Here is a 23,893-nt window from a genome sequence, read left to right on the forward strand (position 1 = left end):
TTTGTAGTGTTTTCAGAACTGGATTGGTCGGTTGAATTGGTTAAATGAATTGGTTAAACTTGCTGGTCTGATTTGATAAAAACATTGGAAACGGCAAACGATCAGGTCCGATGATTGAAAAACAGCTAGAATTGAATATCATTTCAAGTGAAAAAGAATTGGCTTATTACTTATTTTTGGACATCTGCGGTTAAAAATGTACAAATGTTTGTAATTTATGTTGTAAAGTTGTTTTTGATTTTCCCAAAGTTAAGACTATACCTGGTTGATTATTTATATTATAGAATTTGATGTGAAAGTTGAAACTTTATGACATTTTAATTGATATAGTTTATATCTGAATGTTATTATTATTATTATTATTATTATATTGGAATAGATAATATTGTGGATTAAATGGTTTGAAAAGTAAATTTTAATGATTTTTTTAGTATTTTTTAATAAAAAGTAAAAAATTTAACTTGATGTGGTTGATGTAGTCACCAATATGATTCAATGGTTGGTTCAACTTCAAAGAAAGACATTTGTTATTCCAATTTAAAATGATTCAATGTCTTTAACTGAGTGGTTAGGCTCTCGTGGCTTAATGGATAAGGCATTTGACTTGTAATCAATGGATTGTGGATTCGAGTTCTAACGAGCGTGCTTGTGTTTATATGTTCATTTCATGTTTAAAAAACTCAGTGGCTAAGGTGATGCAATGTTCAAGAAACTTACGGGTTAAGGTGATGCAATCACTACCGTCAAAACGGCCATCCCGACCTGCGCGGGCTGGGTCCCAAGATGTATCGAGCCAAACAAGTTCATTATAAAACGAGCCGTCAATGTTCTGACTCGACCCGGCCCGCATCGGGCCCACGGACAGATCTGAACATGCCCATTTTTTTTTTTCAAAAAAATTGTGCTATTCTTTTTTAATTTTTCTATTCATTTTTTTAACCAAAAACTTAATAATATATCAATTCAAATTAAAAATCAACATTGTTACAATCAAAATTTAAAATCCACAATAAAATAAAGTAATTCAAATTTAAAATCAACAACAACAATAAAATAATCCAAATTTAAAACCAACAACAATCCAAAACATGAAAATAAAATTAAAAAAAACCCGTCAAAAGCATAAGTGATTTGGTTGGGGATAAAATACCACTTTTGAATCGAATTAGTTATCGAGGAGCACAAGATGTATGCATGTAGTTGAGGAATATTATAAAGGAAAAGGTTGCTTCAAAAAACATATTCAGAATATTTGTTGATTTTAATAGGTTGCCTTGTGCGAAATCCAATATCCCCCAATCAACTATTTGAGTTGAAAGCGGACAGCCTGCGGACCCGTCGGGCCGGGCGGCGTGGGATTGATCCAAACAGATTGGGTCAAAAAACCATGTTAAAAACAGTTTTCATTCTCTTATTCAGATCCGAAAAAAATACTAGCGATTTCGAGCCATTATTTAGCGGGCTGAGGTCGGTTTTGACAAATACCAGATGCAATCTACAAGTAGGCATGGCCGGTTCAATGAACCGTCGGTTTCGGTTCATTGAACCGCCGGTTCGAGATGTTTAAAATTTTGAACCGGAACCGACCCTTGAACCTCCGGTTCCGGCACGGTTCAGCACGGTTCCGGTGAACCGACGGTTCAAATTACGGTTCCGAATTCATGAATAAATAATAGTTTTAAAATGTTTAAATTTTATTAACTAAATAAATTATTATAAAATTTTAAAACAAAAACTTCTATTAACTTAGAAATATTATTACATTAAATTTACAAATTTTGCTAACTCAATAATATAGAAAATTATAATTTTTTTTTATTTTGGGCTTGAATTAAATTAAAATTGAAAAATTTTAATTTAATTACCTACGTATCCTCTTGAAAATTATAGAAAATCAAAGCTCACGTAGTTCTTTTTTTTTTATTTCATTGGAAAATAACCTCCCAATTATTACAATTAATTTTAGTCATCGGCGCCACTAGTCTCCGTTAATGAGTCGGAATCATCATCATCGCTTGAATTTTGCTGGTCTTGAGTTCTCAACGCCGTTCTAGTCCAATCGTCAACACACTCTTACATTTCCACATTATTGAGAGTCGGAATCATCATCATCGCATATTCTTTTTTACAATAATTACATCGAACCGCATTGATTTCTCTATTATCTTGAACAATTTTTGCAAAGTGCTTCTTAAACATATCTGATTTTGGTGGTTTACCTATTGAAATATTAGGAGACATTGCTTCTTGTGGTGAAAAATCAATCAATGGATCGTTTGAATCAATTTATTCTACGCTTTGAGCAACTCGCTTTCCCTTGGAGCTTTGTGAATTGTGTGCCATAATTTTAAATGGAATTATGGAAAAAAATGAATAAATGGAATATGAAATTAATGGAATTTAGAATTGGATTTATGAAAATAAAGCAATATTAAGAAGAGGAGAGATAGGATATAATTGATTGTGAAAAAAAATAATCAACTCATCATATTTATACATATTTTTCATTTATGTAGTTTTCCAAATTGTCCCTTATAACAGAAAAAAAACAATTATATTTTTGAATAATTTAGTAAATTATAATAAATGAATAAAATTTATTTACCAAAACTAAAAAAATTAAATGTTATTGACAATGACACCTGCTAGCCGTTTGAACCTTGAAAAAAATTGTGTAAAACAAAAGGTTCAACGGCTAGTGAAGATATTTTTTCATAAATGATAATATTTTATAAAAGGTTCAATGATGATGTTTTTTTTATGAATGATGATGTTTTATAAAAGGTTCAATGATGATGTTTTTTTCACTACTTTTTATAAATTAAGTATTATTACATCAAATAATTTTGTTTGTGAATCCGGTTTGAACCGGACCGAAACCGCCGGTTAACCGCCGGTTCCGGGCCGGTTCAGGTTCATTTTTTAACATTCACATGAACCTTAACCGGCCCTTGAACCGCCGGTTTCGGTTCAAAATTTTAAACCGCGGTTTCGGTCCGGTTTCGATCCGTCTACAGTACGGTTCGGTTTCGGTTCGGTTCCGGTTAGAACCGAACCGGTGGCCATGCCTATCTACAAGTAGATGCTAGAGAATTCCTTATGTCTACTGTTTCATATTTCCACTATTTTTGCTCAAAAATTAATTTGAAAAATAAATAGAATTAAAATTAAAAAAAAAAAACCAATAGAAAGATGAACAATAACCTGCAGTGAATGCTAAGCCCATAATGTAGTGATGCTAAATGAACAAGCTTTGTCCAGTTAAAATGGGATTAATTTTGGAATGCTAAAGTCTGGTGCCAACAATTTTCTCTCCTAACAATATTGTTTTAGAGTTATGCTGTTTGACTCGCGGTGATTTTGAATCATGACACTCAAAAAATGATTAAGGTAACCTTGAGTGGATTTGGAGAGATAAATGGGTGGAAAAGAAACTTAACTTTAGAGGAAAATGCGTTCATTAAATATATCTTTCCACAATCAATGATTTTTCTTCATTTTATCACACAATTAATAATACATGTTGTTGAAAATAATGACAATCATTAATTTTTAACTTATAAAAAATTATTTTAGCGGCATCATGACTATCGGTCGTTGTTAAAATGATTCAAGCTAATCGGTTTCAGTTTAACTGGTTCGACTAGACAGTCCAATTTGATTCCAACAACACTATATATGAATACTCTTTTAATTTGTTTAAGAGGATATGAAATCCTAGCAGGCATTGGGCAGTTTGGGTTTTCTATTAGTTATCTGAAATCCCTTCTTTCTCATACTAGTTCAAAGTTGAGGGTTAGAAACTTGAAAAACAAGGATTGGACTGCGTTGTGTATATCAAAAAAAGTATATAATAATGATGTATTTAGTGAATCAAATACCATGGTCTAACAACAAAATTCTGATTAGTCGATAATATTGGTTGATAACATTGTGAAAGGTTCCTATGAAAGGTTTCATTAACTCTTAATTCATGTCGGATAGACTTTGTTGTTATGAGAATTCTTAATTCATGAGTTGTATGGAGGGACTTATATCACCGCAAAAAGAGACTAAAGCAAGTGTTGGGTTCAAGGTTAGTGTTAAAGATTATATATATATAAGATAAACATATATATAGTATATAAAATAATTATATAATAATATATTAAAAAGAAATATAAAATATTTAATTGTTATAAAATAATAAAAAAAATAGGCAGAATAAAGAGAAGGAATAGAGAGCAAAAGATGAGAGTACGAGAGTGTATTATTATTGATGAGAAGCCACATATATATAGTTGCATAAATGGAACCCTAATAGCATCCTACACAAATCACGAACATAGAGTTCACAATAATAAAAATACAGACTTTTAGCATGTATATGACACCCACTTATTTTATAACACTCCCTGTAGATGTCCATTCTTTAAAGAATATGCTTCGTTAAAACCTTAATAAAAAAAACCCTATGGGAAAAAAAAAAATCTTACTGAAGGAAAAAGAGTACATTATTCTTTTCTTCAATACACGTTGAAATACTCATTAAAAATCTTTATTAGGAAAATCTAAGGGGAAAAAAAATCTTGGTTAAATAGAAAAAGAGTACAGTACATATTTACTCTTCCTCATGTTAGTTATAATATAACTCTTATATATTATATGCCATGGAGATATCAAAATATATATTTAACTCTATTCAATTTCTTCATATTCAAGAAGAATTATATATTGCAAATAAAATTTATAAAAATTCTTACATCTAGTCATATGACTAGTAACATACATTAGTGTCTTTATTACACTGAGATATGATACTTCGGGACCAATAAGTTCTTCATAATTTTCTCAAAGTTGAAAAATGGTCATTTTCTTATCAAGTAACCTCAAAGCCATTGAGATTCACATAAAATCATTTTAATAACTTAGTCATGTATGTGGATTCATAGACAAAATTTTATTTATGAAATTCTCGATCTTCAGTCAAGACAAAACTTTATATTCCCCATGTTTTTCATTTCAAATTCTTCCTTTAAGGAAATTATAATTTTTGCAAACTCTTCAGGAGTTTCAATAATGTTCATGAACCAAATATTGATAAATTCATATTCAAAATTTCTTTATATATAAAAAAAAGTTCATGAACATTCAATAATATCATTATAATATTTTTTTCAACAAATATTCATTAATCAAGAGATCACCTTACTCGTGATAATATATAAAGTAAATATCAAAAGTATGAAAGCATGTGACTTTCAACAAAAGAATATAATAAATGCAATATAATCATAAAATAATATAATATTTTCTCAGCTATAAATATCATTAAGGTGATTATACTATATGTATTAAGATTTCTTTATTCCACATAGAAATCTTGAATATATTTTTCGGGGTCTTGATTTGCTTGTGTCAAGCATTTTTTCAATATTTTATGGATTCATTAATCCATATAGAGCTCTATACAATTTAATTGAATAAATTTCTTGAGATTTTAACTTTATACTTCAAGCAATTAAAATCCTTTAGGGAATTTCATATAGATATCTACATCAAGTTAGCATATAAATAGACGCATTTAGAATTTTCATAAATTGCCAGACTAATCAAATATTAAATTATAATTACATTTATCACATGAGGTATTTAGTCTCATAATCAATGCCGGTTCTTTGCAAAAAAAACTTGTGCAATAAGTTTGCTTTATATCTCATGACTCCCTTTCAATTACGCAAAAATACATATTTACATTCTACTGGCTTAACATCTCTTGATGCTCATATTAAAATTTTAAAATTTACTTTCTAAGTAAATTAAATGTCACATGCATCATTCTATTTTATCAATTTTATGTCTATATTCTCAATAGACAATTCTCAAGATCCTCATAATCTTTCAAAAAAATTTAGCATCATATCATAAAAATATCGTCGACATTTTTTTTTATTGGTTCCATCTTATCCTGACATGACATAATTTATAGAGATCTCATAATTTTCATTCATTTCAGGTACCTGAGTTTCTTCAGGAAACTTATTAGTCATGTATAGGATCTCTTCTAAATTCTACTTTTCTAGACCTTGACCATCTTAAATATTTGCTCGTTTTCTTTTATTTTCATCTTTGGAAATGATCTAAAATACTTCAGTCATGTCGTAGATTCATTAGCATAGACAGTTTGTCCTGCAGGGACTTTAATTCTAATAGGAGCATTTTGCAGCTAGTATATAAGATTTAGTTATCTCCTTTTAGATCAAAAATATATCTTGCAACTAATTTGTAATATTTTGTAAATGAATTATCTTTTAAACTTTTTAAAGTCACGCTGCCTTATATGGGAATCAAGATATAATAACGATAATTCTTTTCCAATCAATTATTCTTCTAACTGCTTATTTTCTCCCCATAGTGTCGGTTATAACAATTTGCAAATTTGATCATAAAATAACTTTCTTATTTGAAAATTCTAGATAGATAGATGCAAATCCGTACCCAACATATTTTTTAACCTCTTTTGAGGATCCATCTTAGTGCATTGTGGTGGAGCAATTAGAACATATGGTGCACATTTAAAAATTCCTCGATGCGTATTTGGTTCCTGATCCAAAACCAATTATAAAAGGGAGAATATATAATAACTTATTGGCCTGATGTAAGTAAATGCTACGATATATAACATCATGTCCCTCTACAAAAATATGGTGCTTTGTTCTCATAATAGTAGCCTTGCAATTAATTGCAAACGTTTAATAATGATTATACTAAATCATTTTGAGCATAAACAAAAGTAAGAACGGGTTGCCCTAAAATTATCTCACATGCCATAATCATTAAAGGCCTTAAATTCACCATCATTCTCAAGATAAATTAGCTTTAATAACATAATCTAGAAATTGTGCGCTTAATCAAATTATTTGCGCAAATAATCATGCAAACTTCAGGTTGCATGTTGACAATAATTTTTGCAAACTTCAAGTTGCAAGTTAATAATAATCATGTAATTATGTTTTGGATGCATCCATAATATATCCAAATAAATTGATCAATAATTTTCCTTTATATATTCCAGAAAATACAAGTAGTTCAATTTGAACTCTTGGTGATCGCCCAAAAATTAATTCACTTTGAGAATAAACTAAGCATGAAAAATTCATTAGATTTGAAGAAACTTTCGGTTCTTCAATAAATATTCACATAAGGATGAAATTTTCCTTTTTCGCATCATTATTGATCAGAATGTTCCCAATCGATTATGCCAAATAATGAAGTACTTGGATTTGTAAACTTCTGGTTTACAACCATATAATATCTGTTTTAATGAATATTTTTGGAATAATGCATTATGCATCTAATTCATTCCTTTAGGTAGTAATAGTTGCTTTTCCGAAGTTTTTAAATATTCTTTTACTACCAAAGCCAAATTTGTCCTTTAATATTTTGGTGTACAAGTACATAACCAATATTCATTTATGCCACATTTATTTGTACCGCTTCTGGTGGTAAGATTTGTTCTTAATAACTCATGTGGCTACCATAATTACTAAAGTCATTATTTCAACTATGATCTCATTAATATTCTCAATGATAAGTATATCTTTTTCATTGTTCATGTCCACACCCAATATCATATATTATTGCATTCACTTTAGGGGATCCATCAAATCTAGTTGGGTGGATTTCACTACTCCTATGTCCAATATTATGTATCATTCCATTCACTTTAGAGAATGGAGAAAATCCAATTGAATAAGCTTCTTGATACTAATTACGAGCTCAATAATAAAAGAACATGAAATAAATCCAAAGTTTATCATAAAACTTTTTCTTTCGATATTGCTACTTTAGGAGCATATTCGAGATATAAATATCATTAATAATTCTAGACCAAGAGCTAATATAAGCTCTAACATAATAACAAAAATATCTTAATTATATTTAAGAAATAAATAAACAAATACTCAAAATTTGTACCACGTGGATAATATATGTAAATATATAACAATAATTATAATAATAAAATAATAACCTTAATACTGCAGAATTATAATCATTTACAGTTTTACAAGCTTTGCAACAATAAATACATCCATTCATGATGATTCTTTGGTAATTATACATTTCTTTCAAAGAACAAACGAAGATTTAATTATCAAATATTAAATAGAGGAAAATTATTACCTTTATACTATTTTGATTTGATTTTTAATTTTCTTTTGTATCTCCAGGATCCATTGGGTTCAAATATATTTCATCATCTTAGATCCATGATAAATAATTCTTACCCTTAATAGAAAAACATCAATAATTCAAGATCTCTATACAAGAGCCAGTAAAACTTAAAGTCCAAATATAACAAGAACAATATTATTTTAATAATTGACAAATAAATTGTCAAGTTTTATTTTCACATAAATATATGTATCAAATAATATTAAATGTATAAATCAATACATGAACGAATAAAATCATCAATGTAATTAAAATACTAAATACTTACCATGAAATACTTGTATGGAAAGACAGTCAAGGATTAACAAAATTGATTTTGTTGCTTACCTAATTTCTTTATTGTTTTCATGGTTTCAAGCACAATTTTTTTTAATTAATATTGCCAAAGTTTAATTAGCAATAAAGGGACGTATGTAGAGTCAGTGCACATATCAAATATATTATTAGCAACATCAACATAAAATTTTCATGAATAATTCTTTTCACTACAAAAAAAGTAGAGATTTAGCGACAAAAATAAAACATCCCGTAATTTTATTTTCAGAACTCTCAAATTTTAACTAAATAAAAAATCTAAATTTTCAACTACATGGGCTGCAAATACCAAATAATTTTAATCCAAATTTAAATTTGCAAGTTGGGCTTAAGCCAAAAGTATATTATCGAAACTCTTAGTTGAGAACATTCTAAACTTTTTAAGAATTAATATTGGATGTTAAATATTAAATTATTATTATTATTAATAACAATGATAAATAAATAAAAATACATCTACTACTTAGATTGATTATCCTAAACACAAATATAATTATTGTATTATATTATAATACAATTATTGTTGAATAAATTAAAGAAATGTTCTAGAACTTGATTAAATCAATTAAAAAAAAAACCAAACCTCTAGAAAACCAAACTGAACCAGTATAAGTAGGTTAAGAACCTAGAATTTTCTATTGAATCGGACCAAACCCGAATTAGACCGAATCAAGGTATAAATATTTTTTAAGGATTTAGAGAGAGAAAAACCCAAAATTTCCTCCCCTTCCTTCCTCGCACGACCACAGCGCCGAACCCTCCATTCCTTTCATTCTTCGGCTACGGGCCACCAAAATGCAAACGAGCACTCAAAATTCATCTACGCATCGCAAGGAACATGATTCTAGTCTTAGTTTGTGAGTTTTGGCAACTGATTGAGAGGGACCGAAGCTTGAAGGTCTCGACATAGTCAAAGATCCATTTTCAGGTGATATACGTCGTTCCCGGCAATCCCATGCATGGAGGAATCGACTCCCTTTCACCTCCTAAACATTTTCCTTCCTTCAATTCCGGCGACAAACCCTGGATGGCAAAACCACCATGAATGGCGTTGGTGAGTGGTTTTCGAGGCTTATTCCAGCTAAATAACTCACCCACTCCATAAACTGACATCAGAAATGGGCTCCTCAATGAATTGCGAGTCGGATGTTGCGATCGATGTAAAATTCTAACCGAGCTCGATTTTTCGGCCACTACGCATGGCGGTCGTCAACAACGGTTCGGTGATCGGCCGGTGAGGCTCCTATGAGACCTTGAGAGGCAAAATTTCCTCCTCCTCGTAACGATCATGATTCTGTAATCCAATTTTAATTTGGTGAGCTCTAGTTCTTGATTTCATGTTTTCTCATTGTATTCAGTTAGAGTTATTAAGTTAATTTAGTTAAACTTTATTTTAGTTGATTCAGTTAATATAGATTGACTCGTATAATACAAATGCGGAATTTAAATGAGTATAATTTAATATTACAGAAATGAAGTACTTATTATGTTAGATCCTAGTATTGAAAAGTTGAGAAACTGATTAAGTAGATGAAATTATATAATTATTGATTGTGAACGCTTACCTGACATGTTTATCTGGTTTTGTTTAATTTAATATGAAGATTATGGATTAAATTACAACTCTATAGTTGAGCTATGGTGAAACTAAATTGAATTTGGTATTATGAAAGAATTATAACGTTAATGAATTGGCGGACGGGAATTATATGATTGATTCGCCCGAAGGATGTGCAGTGTGAATTGGATAAATAGAAATATTGAATAATTGATAATGTTGCTATTGTTTGAAGCAGGTAGATAATTCTATTTTTAGGTGATAATGTTGCTATTGTTTGAAGCAGGTAGATAATTCTATTTTTACGGGAGATGTTGCCGGATTTTTGGTAAAACATTTATCAAGGACTAAACTAACTACACTAATAATAAAAGCTAATTACCAATACCATCAATGTTGCTAATTATTTGAGAATCTAGTTAGTAAGTAAAGTGATAGAATTAGAGAGTTATAAAACAAATGAATTAATAAGCTAGCAGAAAAGATTCGTTACACAGTTCTTAAGAAATAAAATAGTAAACTAATAGAAATTCGTTTCTGATTCTTTCCTTACATATGATTGCGAGTCCCGAGAAACCGAACGTTGGATAGCAGAACACTTGAAATATGGAGCATAGCTTCCAGCTAGAGCATAAAGCTGTGAGTAGTGTAGGATAACTTATTGCCTATTGCATATGCATACATACATACACAGATAAATATTATGCATTCGTACATGATAGATAAATGCCATCTAGGTATAGATGCATTATTTAAAGAATTGCTATTTGTGCTGCATTACTTGTTGCTATTGGGTATTGCTTGATTAGTTGTGGTGTCCTATATATATGCTTTGGTTGTGTAGAATTGGGATGAAGTGGGTCACTGTTGGGTTTGTGAGGGCAGTCCATGATACTGACAGCCATGTATAGGGAGATCGGTGCCCCCGTGTGCATTGATGAATTATGATATGAAAAACCATAGGGTAGCCTCTTGTTGGTATAGAAAAGAAAAGAGTATTAAAAAAAATGAGAGGGCTGGTTAAGTGAGGTTGAGACCGGTCAGCCATGTATGGGGGATCGGCTCTGTTGGCTCAAGGGTCAAATTCTAATCTCGGAATTTTGATGATTAAAACAAAACAAATAAATTTAAATTATATTATTCGTGCTAATGATATTTTATGCAGAATACTTATGGAAAGTAATAAACGATCAAGACAAATCCTACAAAATCCATAGTATGTGAAGACATCCAAAGATCCTAGTGGTTAGATATTTAGGATTCATTGTAGGATAGAGAGAAAATTCATCTATAAGCACAAAAACTAATCTTTCTCTCATCAAAAAGTTTTTTTCGAAAATTAGATTCTTCAAAATAAATCTTTTCGTCAAAAAGTTATTTTCGAAATTCCGTAAAAGAAATCGAAATGATTCAATTACCTAAAATTAAAGAGATTATGTCTCTAACGATTTTGGTAATAAATTTTATGCACTTCTTTTTCGGAAATCCTTTTTGAAGATCTAAGAATTTTAATTTATTCTCTTACCTAAAACGAAGGAAGATCTTTTTTTTTTTTTTTCGTTTTAGTAAGTAGAATCTTTTCGAAAAATATTTCTCAAATAAATTGCTTTCGGAAATCTTTATGTTTAAGCAAAGAAAGATTGTCTCCTATTTTTTTACCAAAAGGATAAAATAAATTTTTGGTAACTAAGATTTCTGTATCTTCAAAATAAGGAAAGCAAATATTCTGATCTCAAAAAAAGAAATATCCACTTTCTAAAAACGAGAGTCACAGACCTCTCTATAAAAAGAAGTTTTCATTTTTTGAAATGGTGGAAGAAAGAGTTTTCGTTTTTAAGAGTATTCTCCTAATGATCATATCTTTTATCTCTCAAAACTTACTTTCTACCCTCTCTATTTCTTTTCATCTTTATACTTTACGGTTTTATCTTTAAAAGAGAAAAGAATTTTTATAACAACTGCTTTTGAAAAACAGTTCTATTTTTTAAACGATTTTCTAATCAGAAAAACTGTTTTTCCTGTTCTTATATTTGCATTTTTGTCTGTCTATTTAGATTATGTAATCTGTAGTAGACATGTTTTTATTTGATAAACAATTGTGTCATAGCTTAGGTGAGAAGCTATTGTGAAAGAGGTTATCAAGCAACCTTCTCCGTGAGAGAGATTCTAATGTCTTGAATTGAGTTTCTGTACTCTGTCAAAAATAGAAAGGGTTGAGGTTAACTAGAACCTTTTGAAAATCTAATGGGATAAAGGGTAGATCTAGGTGTTGATCTATTGCCTTGTACTGTTGGTTACCCTTGAAAAGAGATAACATAGTTGAGGATCTCAAGATGAGTCTTGGGGAGTGGATGTAGGTGAGTTAGTGCCGAACCACTATAAATCACTGTGTTGATCTTTTTAATTTCTGAAGTTTTGCTTGATACTACTTTACTTACACTTCTGTTTATATTTTAGAAATGCTAAAATTGTTAATGGATTTGATGTTCTAAAACTGAAATAAGTTTTATCTTCTCTGAATATTAGAACTCTGGAATTCTGATAAGTAAATATACCAAGTTCTAAACCGTTCTTCTATTTACAGTATGTTTCACTACTTGGGTTTCTAATCAGTTTTCTAAACTTGATTAAAGCTTTGTGAAGTAGTTCTAATTTCAATAACTGTCTCTCACACAGTCTTATATGATTTTCTAAACTTTATGAGGAAGTTCTAATTACAATAGCTTTCCGTCATAAAGAAGTTCTAATACTAAATAAGACATTGTAAAGCAATTCTAATTAATACTTGCACTTTGCATAGTCTTTCTATTTTTCTTGAATAGAACATTGTGAGGAAGTTCTAATCTATAATTTATTCTCATAAGTTTTCTATTTTTCCGCTGCACTTAGAATTCTATATTTTGTTTTTAATCTAAAAATTTATATTTTTACAAAACCCAATTCGCCCCCCTCTTGGGTTGTGCCATACATATACGGGATCCACAGGCTCCCTAGTGCACACATGATGAGAGAGCGGGCCACGTGTGAGGACGACTCGTCGGGGGGTTTAGGTGACGCCACTAACTAATCTCCATTTGATGTGGTTATGTGAAGGTGTTAATAGTTGTGATTGTTGTTGCTATGTAATTTGCATGATTGACTGTATGATTATATAACTAGTCTGATAACTAGATTGAATTAAATACGAATTGTGTGATTGTGTGAGGTGAGAAGATTATCTAATACTACTCACTGAGTTTAGGCATTGACCCTTGCCTTAATATTTTTTCTAGGTTACAAGTATTTGAACATCTCATTGTCCTCTGTCATTAGATCTCTAGAAGATACCTCGACAAGTAATGTGAAATTTTAAGTTTTAGATTGTTCTGCAATTAGGATAGTCATGTATAATAAATCTAAAAAATATTGATGTATTATTTATTAAAGTTTCTATTACATAATAAATATTAATATGGGCCCAGAGAACCTTATAAATCGAGTTATTATTGAATATGATGATATTGAGCCTGAGGCCGATTCTATTGACAGAAAAATTGGATTTGTATATATTTGGCATACTACAGGCTTTGATGACTTTAAGCTTACCAAAATCTTAGTGCCGATCCGACCCAAGCTAACAGGTCATGACAAAAAATATCGACAAAAATTTTACTGGTATTTGGTGATAAACTACCAACTAATACCGACAAAATGTAAATTATTAAAAATTAATATTATTTGAAAAATATCACTATAAAAATTTTGTAGGTATTTTATCGCTAATTTGCTACAAAAAGTGTTTCTTGCTAATATGTTGGTAATAAACGTGCCAGATAATGGTGCCTCGATTTACCGTCAAAATTCCGACAACAACAGCGAAAAACTTTAATTCATGAATTACCGGCAAAATATTTTGACGGTATTTTTTGTTACTGACAAAATAGCTATAGACTTTTTTATCAGTAAATTGTTTTAAAATATTTCAAAAATAACAATAATATTTGGGTTAATGTAATTATGTGGCGCCCAATTCTCAATTTCCCTCCTTTCCTCTCTTTTCTCTTGTTCTCGTTTTCCCTAATCCGAAACCTAGCTACAACCACGATTTGAAGGGATTTCTAGTATTGTCACCGTCGACCGAGCCTCAAATGCCGCAGTAAGACATTGATGGAACATTGCATGCCACTGCTGTTGTAGAAATTGTTTTCCATTGTTTAGTATTTAACCTTGGTTAATGGCTGTGAACGAGGCCAATGTTTTAGTAACTCTCTGTCTTTCTATGAGAAGTATCCGTCTTTCTGCTAAATATAATAGACGATTCCATTTACCATTAATTCAGTCATAATTGATCTTTTTTTCTTCTTTTCTTTTCTTCCTTTCCTTATCAATAAAATAAGCGAGAAATAACCTTGATTTCTTGTACGATTTGATTAATTAACCTACTTTCCTCGGGTCAAATGATAATCTTTTCTAGTTTTCCATTTTAGATATTCTAGATGAGTTATGCATTGCACAAGGCAGGCAAACCAATTCTTTACTCCATATGTGAATGGTAAGTAATTACTTAATTTCCATCTTCTATTTATAGGATATTGAAATATTCAGTATATCAAATTAAAAATTTTAAGCAAACCAACATAAATTGTGGCAAGGGAGAAGAGTATCCTGCAAAATGGGCTGGCCAATATGGTGATGCCTGGAGTATTAAAATATCATCGATTAATTTAGAAAAGATAACCACCAAAATGGGTTACTACAATAAGATAAATACTTGGCAAGCTTAAAGCCCAAAATCCCAAGCCCAAAGTTGGAGGTCCAAGCCCACATTCTAGAATACTCCACAATTCTCCACACATGAGATGTAATGAAAATATCTTACCTAACTCTAGAATGTTCCTTGTAATCTAGACCGTCCATTTTTGTAAACAAATCTTAGCCGTACATTGAGGAGGTGGAAATGCCTATAAATACCACCCCTCACCTCATTTGTAAGAACCAAGCAAACCAAGCAAACACCAAACAAAAACCAAGTAATCATTTCCTTAAGCTTTGTGAATGTTTGCTTCTTATTAATACAATTATATTTGGTGTTTTGTGTTAGTATTATGTTGGTTGCCTTTCCCGTTATTATTTTTGGGGTTATAAATTATTAATCAATCTTGGAGTTTATCACTGCGCTAATATCCAATAAGTGGTATCAGAGCATTAATCCCAACAAGTGGTATCAGAGCTTTAATCTCAACAAGTGGTATCAGAGCATTAATCCCAACAAGTGGTACAGAGCTTGGTTGTGGTGGTAGTAGTTATAGCCGTGGTATTTTGTGGCGTTCATTTACAAGTGTAGAGTATCATTACTCTGCTAGAATTAACAGTCGGGGACTGTTGTTGAAGCAAGATTCACAAGCAAGGATTGTGATCTTGATCGGTCAAGGACCGTTGTGCATTGGTTAGTGTGAGGAACACCAGTACCTTATGGCGGATTTTTCTAGAGTTGCTAATAACATCGAGAAGCTAAATAGCAACAATTACGGGAACTGGAGTACCCGTATGAGATATTATCTCATAGGTCAAGACTTATGGGATATCGTCGGAGGAGATAATATTGCACCACCAGTTGGGGATGCGAAAGCTCTGAAAGAATGGGAGACAAAATGCGGGAAGGCGACGTATGTGCTGATAGTTGCAGTAGAAGATGAGCAGATGCAACGGATCAAGTCGACTAAAACACCAAAGGAAGCATGGGACATTCTCAAGTCTGCTTTCGCCAACAAAAACGAAGCAAAATTGCAACGGCTTGAAAACGAGTTATTCTCAATCTAGCAACAGAACCTCACTGTAAGTCAATACTTTTCTAAAGTAAAATCTTTATATGAGGAGATTTCAAAATTAGATCCAGACAATGAGATCAACGAGACAAGGATGAGGAGGATCATCATCCATGGTCTAAGACCTGAATTTAAGGGTCTTGTGACTGCTACTCGTGGTTGGGTTACACAACCAACCTTAGACGAGTTAGAGAATATCTTGTCCAATGAAGAGACTTTAGACGAAAAAATGTCTAAAGTAGCTTTGAAGGATGATGAGAAAGCTCTCTTTGCTAAAAAGAGGGGATTTCGAAACGTTGCGAGAGTCGATGGTGGAAAAGAAAGGAGCAATCAATAAGGATGGAGAAAGAAAAAGTGGAGACCATCACAGCAAGGGAGAGCAAGGCCAGGACAAAGGAAAGATGACTGGCGAGAAAGTGATCGTTACTATAAGTGCAACAAAAGAGGACATTTCGTTCGAGAATGTCGAAGCAGACGAGTAGAAGGAAACACAGCATCAACCCAGAACGAGCAACAAAGTGAAGAGGAATGGGATATTCACAATTTCTTTGTTCAGGAGGAAGAAAATTCGCCACAGAAGCCAGTAGAGATGATGATGAAAGGACCCGAGCAGGAGTCGTCATTAATATCTGTAAGTGATAGAATCAACTATGATGATGATTGGATAGTTGATTCTGGAAGTTCTAATCACATGACAGGAAACAAGGAGAAAGTATCAGATATATCCAATTATGATGGAGGTCGTGTTGTAGTCACAACAAATAACACGAGATTGCCAATAGCTCACATTGGAAAGACAACCATTGTTTCTCCCTCCAGTAAGGAGAAAATGGAGTTACAGATGGTTTACCATGTGCCAAGGATGAAGAAAAACTTGCTCTCTGTATCACAAATAGCAAGTGCAGGTAATTATGCGGTGTTCGGTCCTGATAATGTGAAGGTTTATCGTAACCTTAAATTAATCGGAGATCCAGTCATGGAAGGACGGCGAGTAGAATCAATCTACGTCATGTCAGCACAAGAAGCCTATATTGATAGAACAAGGAAGAGTGAAACAGCTGACTTGTGGCATGCTCGTCTGGGACATGTTAGTTATCACAAGCTTAAGGTGATGATGAAGAAGTCCATGCTTAAAGGTCTTCCTCAGTTGGAATGCCGAGAAGACACTATATGTGCTAGATGCCAATATGGAAAAGCTCACCAACTCCCCTTTGAAGAGTCAAAACATAGAGCCAAGGTGCCATTGGAGTTAATACATTCAGATGTTCTTAGACGGATCAAGCAACCTACAAACAGTAATATGAGGTACATGATTACTTTCATCGATGACTACTCGAGACATGTTTGGGTAGATTTCATGGTAGAGAAGTCAGAAGCTTTTGAAAAATTCAAAGCTTTCAAGAAGAAAGTTGAAAAAGAAGTCGGGAATAAAATTAGATGCCTTCGCACCGACAATGGTGGAGAGTACACGTCTGACGAATTCACTAAATATTGCCAAGAGCAAGGCATTCGAAGGCAATTCACATGTCCAAGAACACCACAGCAGAATCGAGTTGCTGAGAGAAAGAATCGACACCTAGTGGAGATCTGCAGGAGTTTGCTCCATGCGAAGAATGTGCCAGCTAGATTTTGGGCAGAGTGCATGAAGATAGTTGTGTACGTTACCAATAGACTACCTCAAGCAAGACTAGAGTTTACATTCCCATTCCAGAAATTGTGGAACATTAAACCAACTGTAAGTCATTTTCGCGTTTTTGGATGCGTGTGTTATGTCTTCGTTCCGGATGAACTTCGAAGCAAGTTTGACAAAAAGGCACTTCGCTGCATATTTGTTGGTTATGATGAGCAAAGAAAAGGCTGGAGATGTTGTGATCCTATAACTAACAAGTGCCATATTTCACGAAATGTGGTCTTTGATGAGACATCATCTTGGTGGTCATCTCAAGCAACCCTACTACCAGACTCAAAAGAAATTCAAGAAAAAGTTGAAAAGAAGATAGGAGAGGGAGAGTTCATCCCAGAGAAAGGTCAAGGAGAGCCATCCAGAGTTTAAGAGAAATCGAAGAGCCTATAGAAGATAGGTGCATACAAACAACAACAGCCAAGTCAAGAAGAACAAGATCCAGATTATCCTCCACTTCGGCGATCGAGTCGAGAAAGAATGCCTAATCCAAAATATGCAAATGCTGCTATAGCAGAGATACAGGAGCCAACAACTTATGAAGAAGCATCAAAGAAGATGGAGTGGACTACTGCGATGGAAGAAGAAATTGCTGCTTTGGAGGAAAATCAAACATGGGAATTAGTGCCAAAACCAAAAGATGTGAAACCCATCTCTTGCAAATGGGTCTACAAAATCAAAACTCGCCCGGATGGATCAATTGAGCGATACGAAGCAAGACTGGTTGCTCGTGGATTTTCTCAACAGTATGGCTTGGACTATGATGAGACATTTAGTCCAGTTGCCAAGATCACGACTGTGCGAGTATTACTAGCTTTAGCAGCTAGTAAGTCATGGCCTTTGTGGCAGATGGATGTGAAGAATGCATTCTTACATGGTGAAATTGATCGTGAAATCTACATGGAGCAACCACCAGGGTTCAGAAGTGGTGAAAATCCTAACTATGTGTGCAAGCTAAGGAAAGCTCTATATGGTCTAAAACAAGCACCGAGGGCCTGGTATGGCAAGATTGCAGAATTCCTTGTCAAGAATGGATATGTTATGGCACTAGCAGACTCCAGTTTATTTGTAAAAGATCGGGAAGGAAGACTAGCTATAGTGATAGTATACATTGATGATTTAATAGTCACTGGCGACAACATCGAAGAGATTCAACTCATCCGAGAGAATTTGGCTACTTGTTTCAAAATGAAAGAGCTAGGAAAGCTCAAGCATTTTCTTGGATTGGAGATAGAAGAAGCCAAGGAAGGTTTGTTCCTCGGACAACAGAAGTATGCAAGAGATCTACTGAAGAGGTTTGGAATGATGAAATGCAAGCCGATATCTACTCCAATGGATGCTAATGTCAAGCTGTGTGCTCATGAAGGGAATGATCTCGAAGATGCTACTATGTATAGACAACTAGTGGGAAGCCTAATCTATCTCATTATGACACGGCCGGACATTTCCTTTGCAGTTGGAGTAGTCAGCCGATTTATGCAGAAGCCTAAGAAACCTCACTTGGAAGCAGTTCGAAGAATATTGAGATATGTCAAAAGTACAATCGATTATGGGATCTTTTATAAGAGATGTGAAATTATCAAGTTGGAAGGATATTGCGATGCTGATTATGCAGAAGATCTTGACACTCGGCGCTCGACAACAGGCTATGCATTTAGTCTTGGTTCAGGAGTAATCTCTTGGTGCAGCAAGAGACAACCTACAGTATCACTTTCCACAACAGAAGCTGAGTATCGGGCAGCAGCAACAGCAGCTAAAGAAAGTGTTTGGTTGTCACAGCTTATGAACGATCTACATCAACCCATCGACTATCCAATTCTGTTAAACTGTGATAATCGTTCGGCTATACAAATGGCTGAAAATCCGGTGTTTCATGCGAGAACAAAACACATGGAGGTTCACTATCACTTTATCAAAGAGAAGGTTCTACAAAGGAGAGATTAAAATGAAATATATCAAGATGGAGGATCAACCAGCCGATATCTTTACAAAGAGTTTAAACGCAAATAAATATGAAGATTTTCTCCAACAGTTGGGAATGATGAAGAAAGAGAAATTAATCGTTGAGGGAGAGTATTAAAATATCACCGATTAATTTAGAAAAGATAACCACCAAAATGGGTTACTACAATAAAATAAATATTTGGCAAGCTTAAAGCCCAAAATCCCAAGCCCAAAGTTGGAGGTCCAAGCCCACATTCTAGAATACTCCACAATTCTCCACACATGAGATGTAATGAAAATATCTTACCTAACTCTAGAATGTTCCTTGTAATCTAGACTGTCCATTTTTGTAAACAAATCTTAGCCGTACATTGAGGAGGTGGAAATGCTTATAAATACCACCTCTCACCTCATTTGTAAGAACCAAGCAAACCAAGCAAACACCAAGCAAAAACCAAGTAATCATTTCCTTAAGCTTTGTGAATGTTTGCTTCTTATTAATACAATTATATTTGGTGTTTTGTGTTAGTATTATGTTGGTTGCCTTTCCCGTTATTATTTTTTGTGTTATAAATTATTAATCAATCTTGGAGTTTATCACTGCGCTGATATCCAACAAGTGGTATCAGAGCATTAATCCCAACAAGTGATATCAGAGCTTTAATCTCAACATGGAGAACTACAGGGGACATCAAAGACAGCTGGGAAAGGTACTACGTTACTCTTTCTAGGCATTTAATATTTGTCAAGTAAGTCGAGGTTTTGTAGTTTTTTGTTTGTTGTTTTAGTGTCACATCAATTGCAGATGAAAACAACATTTGGAGAAGATGTGCAGGACATGGCAGGTGGAATTGTAACAAAACACTTTTTTTAATCACTAGTAATTAATTGATAGTTTAATGATCCAGTTTAAAATTATTCTTATGATAATATGTAATAGATCTTGACATGTTAAAAGTGGGCAATGGAGGGATGAGCTTGTCCTTATATATTTGCTGTTGCTTTTCCTTATAGTCTTTTTCATTGATTCACTCTGTCTCCACTTTTCCTTGTCCTTTTGTTTTATTCTTGTTTTAATAGTCTATAGGAGCCAATGGTTTCAAGGATAGATTGTTTTAGAAGAAATGAAATATTGAAAATAGTTTTGACGTGATTCACAACAATTCTATTTAGAAGAAATTATATATTGAAAATAGTTTTGATACAATGGAAACTGATGCTTCTGCAATTTATTTGTTTTGTTATATATAATTTTCTACATGTGTATGCCTTTGTATATCAATTTTTGGGGCAATTTGTTCTGCTTTTCTTAGCATTTTTCAAGTGACAATTATTTCTTAAAAGAGATTATTGGACTTCTCTTTAGGTTAATTGACATATTGTTGATCTAAACTGCTTTTGCAGACCCAATATATGCTTGACCAGCTTTCTGATCTTCAAAACAAGGTATATGCAAGTGGAATTAATCATATCATAATTCACTTTTATTATGTTTCTTCCGACAGGAACAATTGTTGCTGGAAGCTAACAGAGCTTTGATAATAAAGGTAATACTTAACCTGCATTGTTCAAATTAAATTACATTATTATAAAAAGTTAGGCTTATTGTTGATAAAGAAATCGAAGGAAGGCGATTTGGATGCCATTGATTAATATGAAGAGTTTTACAAATTATGAACAGATTGAGAATGAATATGGGAATATAATGTCTGCATATGGAGCTGGTGGAAAAGCATACATTAATTGCTGTGCAAATATGGCTAATTCGCTTGACATTGGAGTTTCATGGATAATGTGCCAGCAAGATGATGCTCACCAATCAATGGTATATAAATATATACAAATTTATCTAAACTAATTATTTATGATTTTGTTTTATTAATTGAACAATTCAAATGTTTTAATTAACCAAACTGGACTGGTTGGTTTAAGGGTTGGGGTGGTAAAGATCCACACAGGATTGCTGAGGATCTTGCTTTTGCTGTTGCTAGCTTTTTCCAAACTGGAGGCACATTACAAAATTACTACATGGTTAGTATTTAATTAAATTATCATAGAATTAACTTATAATTTATATAATTTTATTTTTTAATTACTTCTTGGTTTTTTAGTCCCCTTAATGAATATGGTAGGAATATTTTTCTTATTAATTTCAGCTTTTATTTATTTATTTTGTTTCTGTCATTAATATATTTATGTTGAAATTCTTAATAGGAAATTTGGATCAACCAAAATATGGCAATTTGAAGCAGCTCCATGATATTTTGCACTCTAAGGAATATGCTCTTACACATGGGAACATTTCCACAATAAATTATGACAATTCAGTAAGTGTAAGTATTATTGAGTGTAATTGGAGATTATACAATTAATCACCTTATTTTATATAATTAATTATAAATGTTTTATTTTCGAATTTGCAGGCAACTATTTATGCAATTGAGAAAGAATCACGTTGGTTTTTGAGCAATGCAAGTAGCACACCAGATGCTACCATTGTGTTTTTAATACTTAGAATACGAGATTCAACTAACATATTTGTTGAATTAATTTGCAAGATATTATAAATATAATATATTGAAGGTGTATTATGGTATATGGAGTTGAATTGAAATTATTGATTATTAGATTTTTTTTGATGTTATATTAAAGCAGGTTGCTTATGTAAATTTAGAAAAAAAATTTTTTTTTTTATTTTTTTGAAATTAGCAACAAAATAGCGATAAATTAGCAACAAAATAAATTCATTTTATTAAAATAACAAATAAATTTAATGACAAAATACCGATAAAAGTCTAACAAAATACTTTCAAAATTTGTCTACTTTATTTAATAAATTACCGATAAAAAATTACAAATTTGGCGACATAAATTATCCACAAAATACGGTTTTGTAGCTAAAAAAATAGCGACAAGATGCTAACGTTTTTGTCATTATTTTGATGGTAAAAAGTAATTAGTGTCAAAATATTATGAATTAGCGATAAAACTTTTTGTCACTAATTTATTTTATTTTTTTTGTAGTGTTTATTATAATAAACCAATTAGCTAATAAAAACTGTTGTTCCGACAAAAGAAAGTATATAATACAATTTGATGAGCAGTAAGAAAATACCACATCAATTAACATATTCATGTCAGCTATCAAAAATCAATTTTATCTTCTTTAACTTAGTTATAAACATGTATATTAATTATGTTAAGGTCAGAAAACTGCACCGTCAAAATTGAAAAGTACAAGTCATGTAGGAATTGCACAACTATTAAAACTCATGTATTGTTATCAAATAATAATAATAATAATAACAGTTTAGTCTAATTCATAAATTTAGACAAGATATGTCCTTGTAAAGTGGTTTTCTATTTAACCTATAAAAATCAATAGTTAATCCTTGTTTTTTAGCCTATAAAGTAGATCTAAAATATAGTTGTATCTTTTTCCTGAACTAACAAATCAATGACCGTGAAATAATAGATGAAATCGTTTATATCTAAATAATTTATGTTATTTTATGAAACCAAAAAAAAAAAAATCTTGACCGCTTTCCTTAATATAAAATAGCCATATACATACATATAAAATTAAAATTATTTATTTTGTCCAATAACAAATCTATATATTATATCAATTAATCATAGTAATTATATTTTCAAAAATATATAAAATTACCTCATGAAGTTCAACGATGAATCTTAACTTTGATTATCGCAAAAATCAAAAGAGCAATGTAACGAAAATCAAAATAGTAGTAAAACAATCTCGTGCTGATAACGTGTTATAAAAAAAAAAAAAAAAAAAAAAAACAGGGGAGTGTAAAGAGAAGAAAGGAATAGGGAGCAAAAGATGAGAGTGCGAGAGTGTAATTATTATTGATGAGAAGCCACATATATATAGTTACATAAGTGGAACCCTAATAGAGTCTTATACAAATCAGAAAGAGAGAGTTTGCAATAATAAAAAATACAAACTTCTAACATGTGTAGCACATCCACTTATTTTATAACATAAATATAATAAAAATTAAAGAAATATAATAAATAAATATAAATAATTATAGAAGATAGAAGAATTAATCCATCATTTAATTATTAATTATTCATTTAATTATTAAAAACAAATACAAGATAATTTTAGGAATCAATTTCTTGATCTTTATCTTCAATTTTAGGAACTTACAAATTTCTTCTTTTAAACCCCGAACAATGAACCCACAAAATCCTTCAAATTGTACACCATCATTGACTATATATGTTGTTAATGAATTTTAATGCAAGATGAAATGAGAATATTTATTGATGCTTCCTTTAATAAATTAATGAGGATTTTAAGAAATTAATAAAGTTGTATGAAAGATGATTTTTTTGATTTAAATAGAA

The 23,893-nt window shown here is 31.7% G+C and overlaps 1 protein-coding gene across 7 annotated transcripts; it reads left to right on the top strand.

The window, feature by feature from the left end:
* Positions 1-9,220: 9,220 nt before the first annotated feature.
* On the top strand, positions 9,221-22,143 carry LOC105641927 (retrovirus-related Pol polyprotein from transposon RE1). Of its 7 annotated transcripts, XM_089722774.1 has the most exons (7): positions 9,223-9,844; positions 20,146-20,226; positions 21,022-21,063; positions 21,198-21,341; positions 21,449-21,547; positions 21,731-21,849; positions 21,940-22,143. In XM_089722774.1, exons 2-6 carry the CDS (start codon positions 20,188-20,190, stop codon positions 21,761-21,763), a joined length of 357 nt encoding a protein of 118 aa, XP_089578900.1. In that variant the 5' UTR covers positions 9,223-9,844; positions 20,146-20,187; the 3' UTR covers positions 21,764-21,849; positions 21,940-22,143. The 7 variants fall into 7 exon arrangements, with proteins under 7 accessions (XP_020538077.1, XP_089578900.1, XP_089578898.1 ...); XM_020682418.3 differs by lacking the exon at positions 20,146-20,226 and having other exon boundaries at positions 9,221-10,726; XM_089722772.1 differs by lacking the exon at positions 9,223-9,844 and having other exon boundaries at positions 18,053-20,226; positions 20,921-21,063.
* Positions 22,144-23,893: the final 1,750 nt, after the last annotated feature.

The sequence above is a fragment of the Jatropha curcas genome, chromosome 6 (genome assembly GCF_041381405.1).
Source record: "Jatropha curcas cultivar XTBG-Jc1 chromosome 6, XTBG_Jcur_1.0, whole genome shotgun sequence".
Lineage (NCBI taxonomy): Eukaryota > Viridiplantae > Streptophyta > Magnoliopsida > Malpighiales > Euphorbiaceae > Jatropha > Jatropha curcas.

What these genes read in the sequence shown, in the direction of transcription:
- LOC105641927 (XM_089722770.1), top strand. Translation starts at nt 18,053, where the DNA reads ATGCCTAATCCAAAATATGCAAATGCTGCTATAGCAGAGATACAGGAG.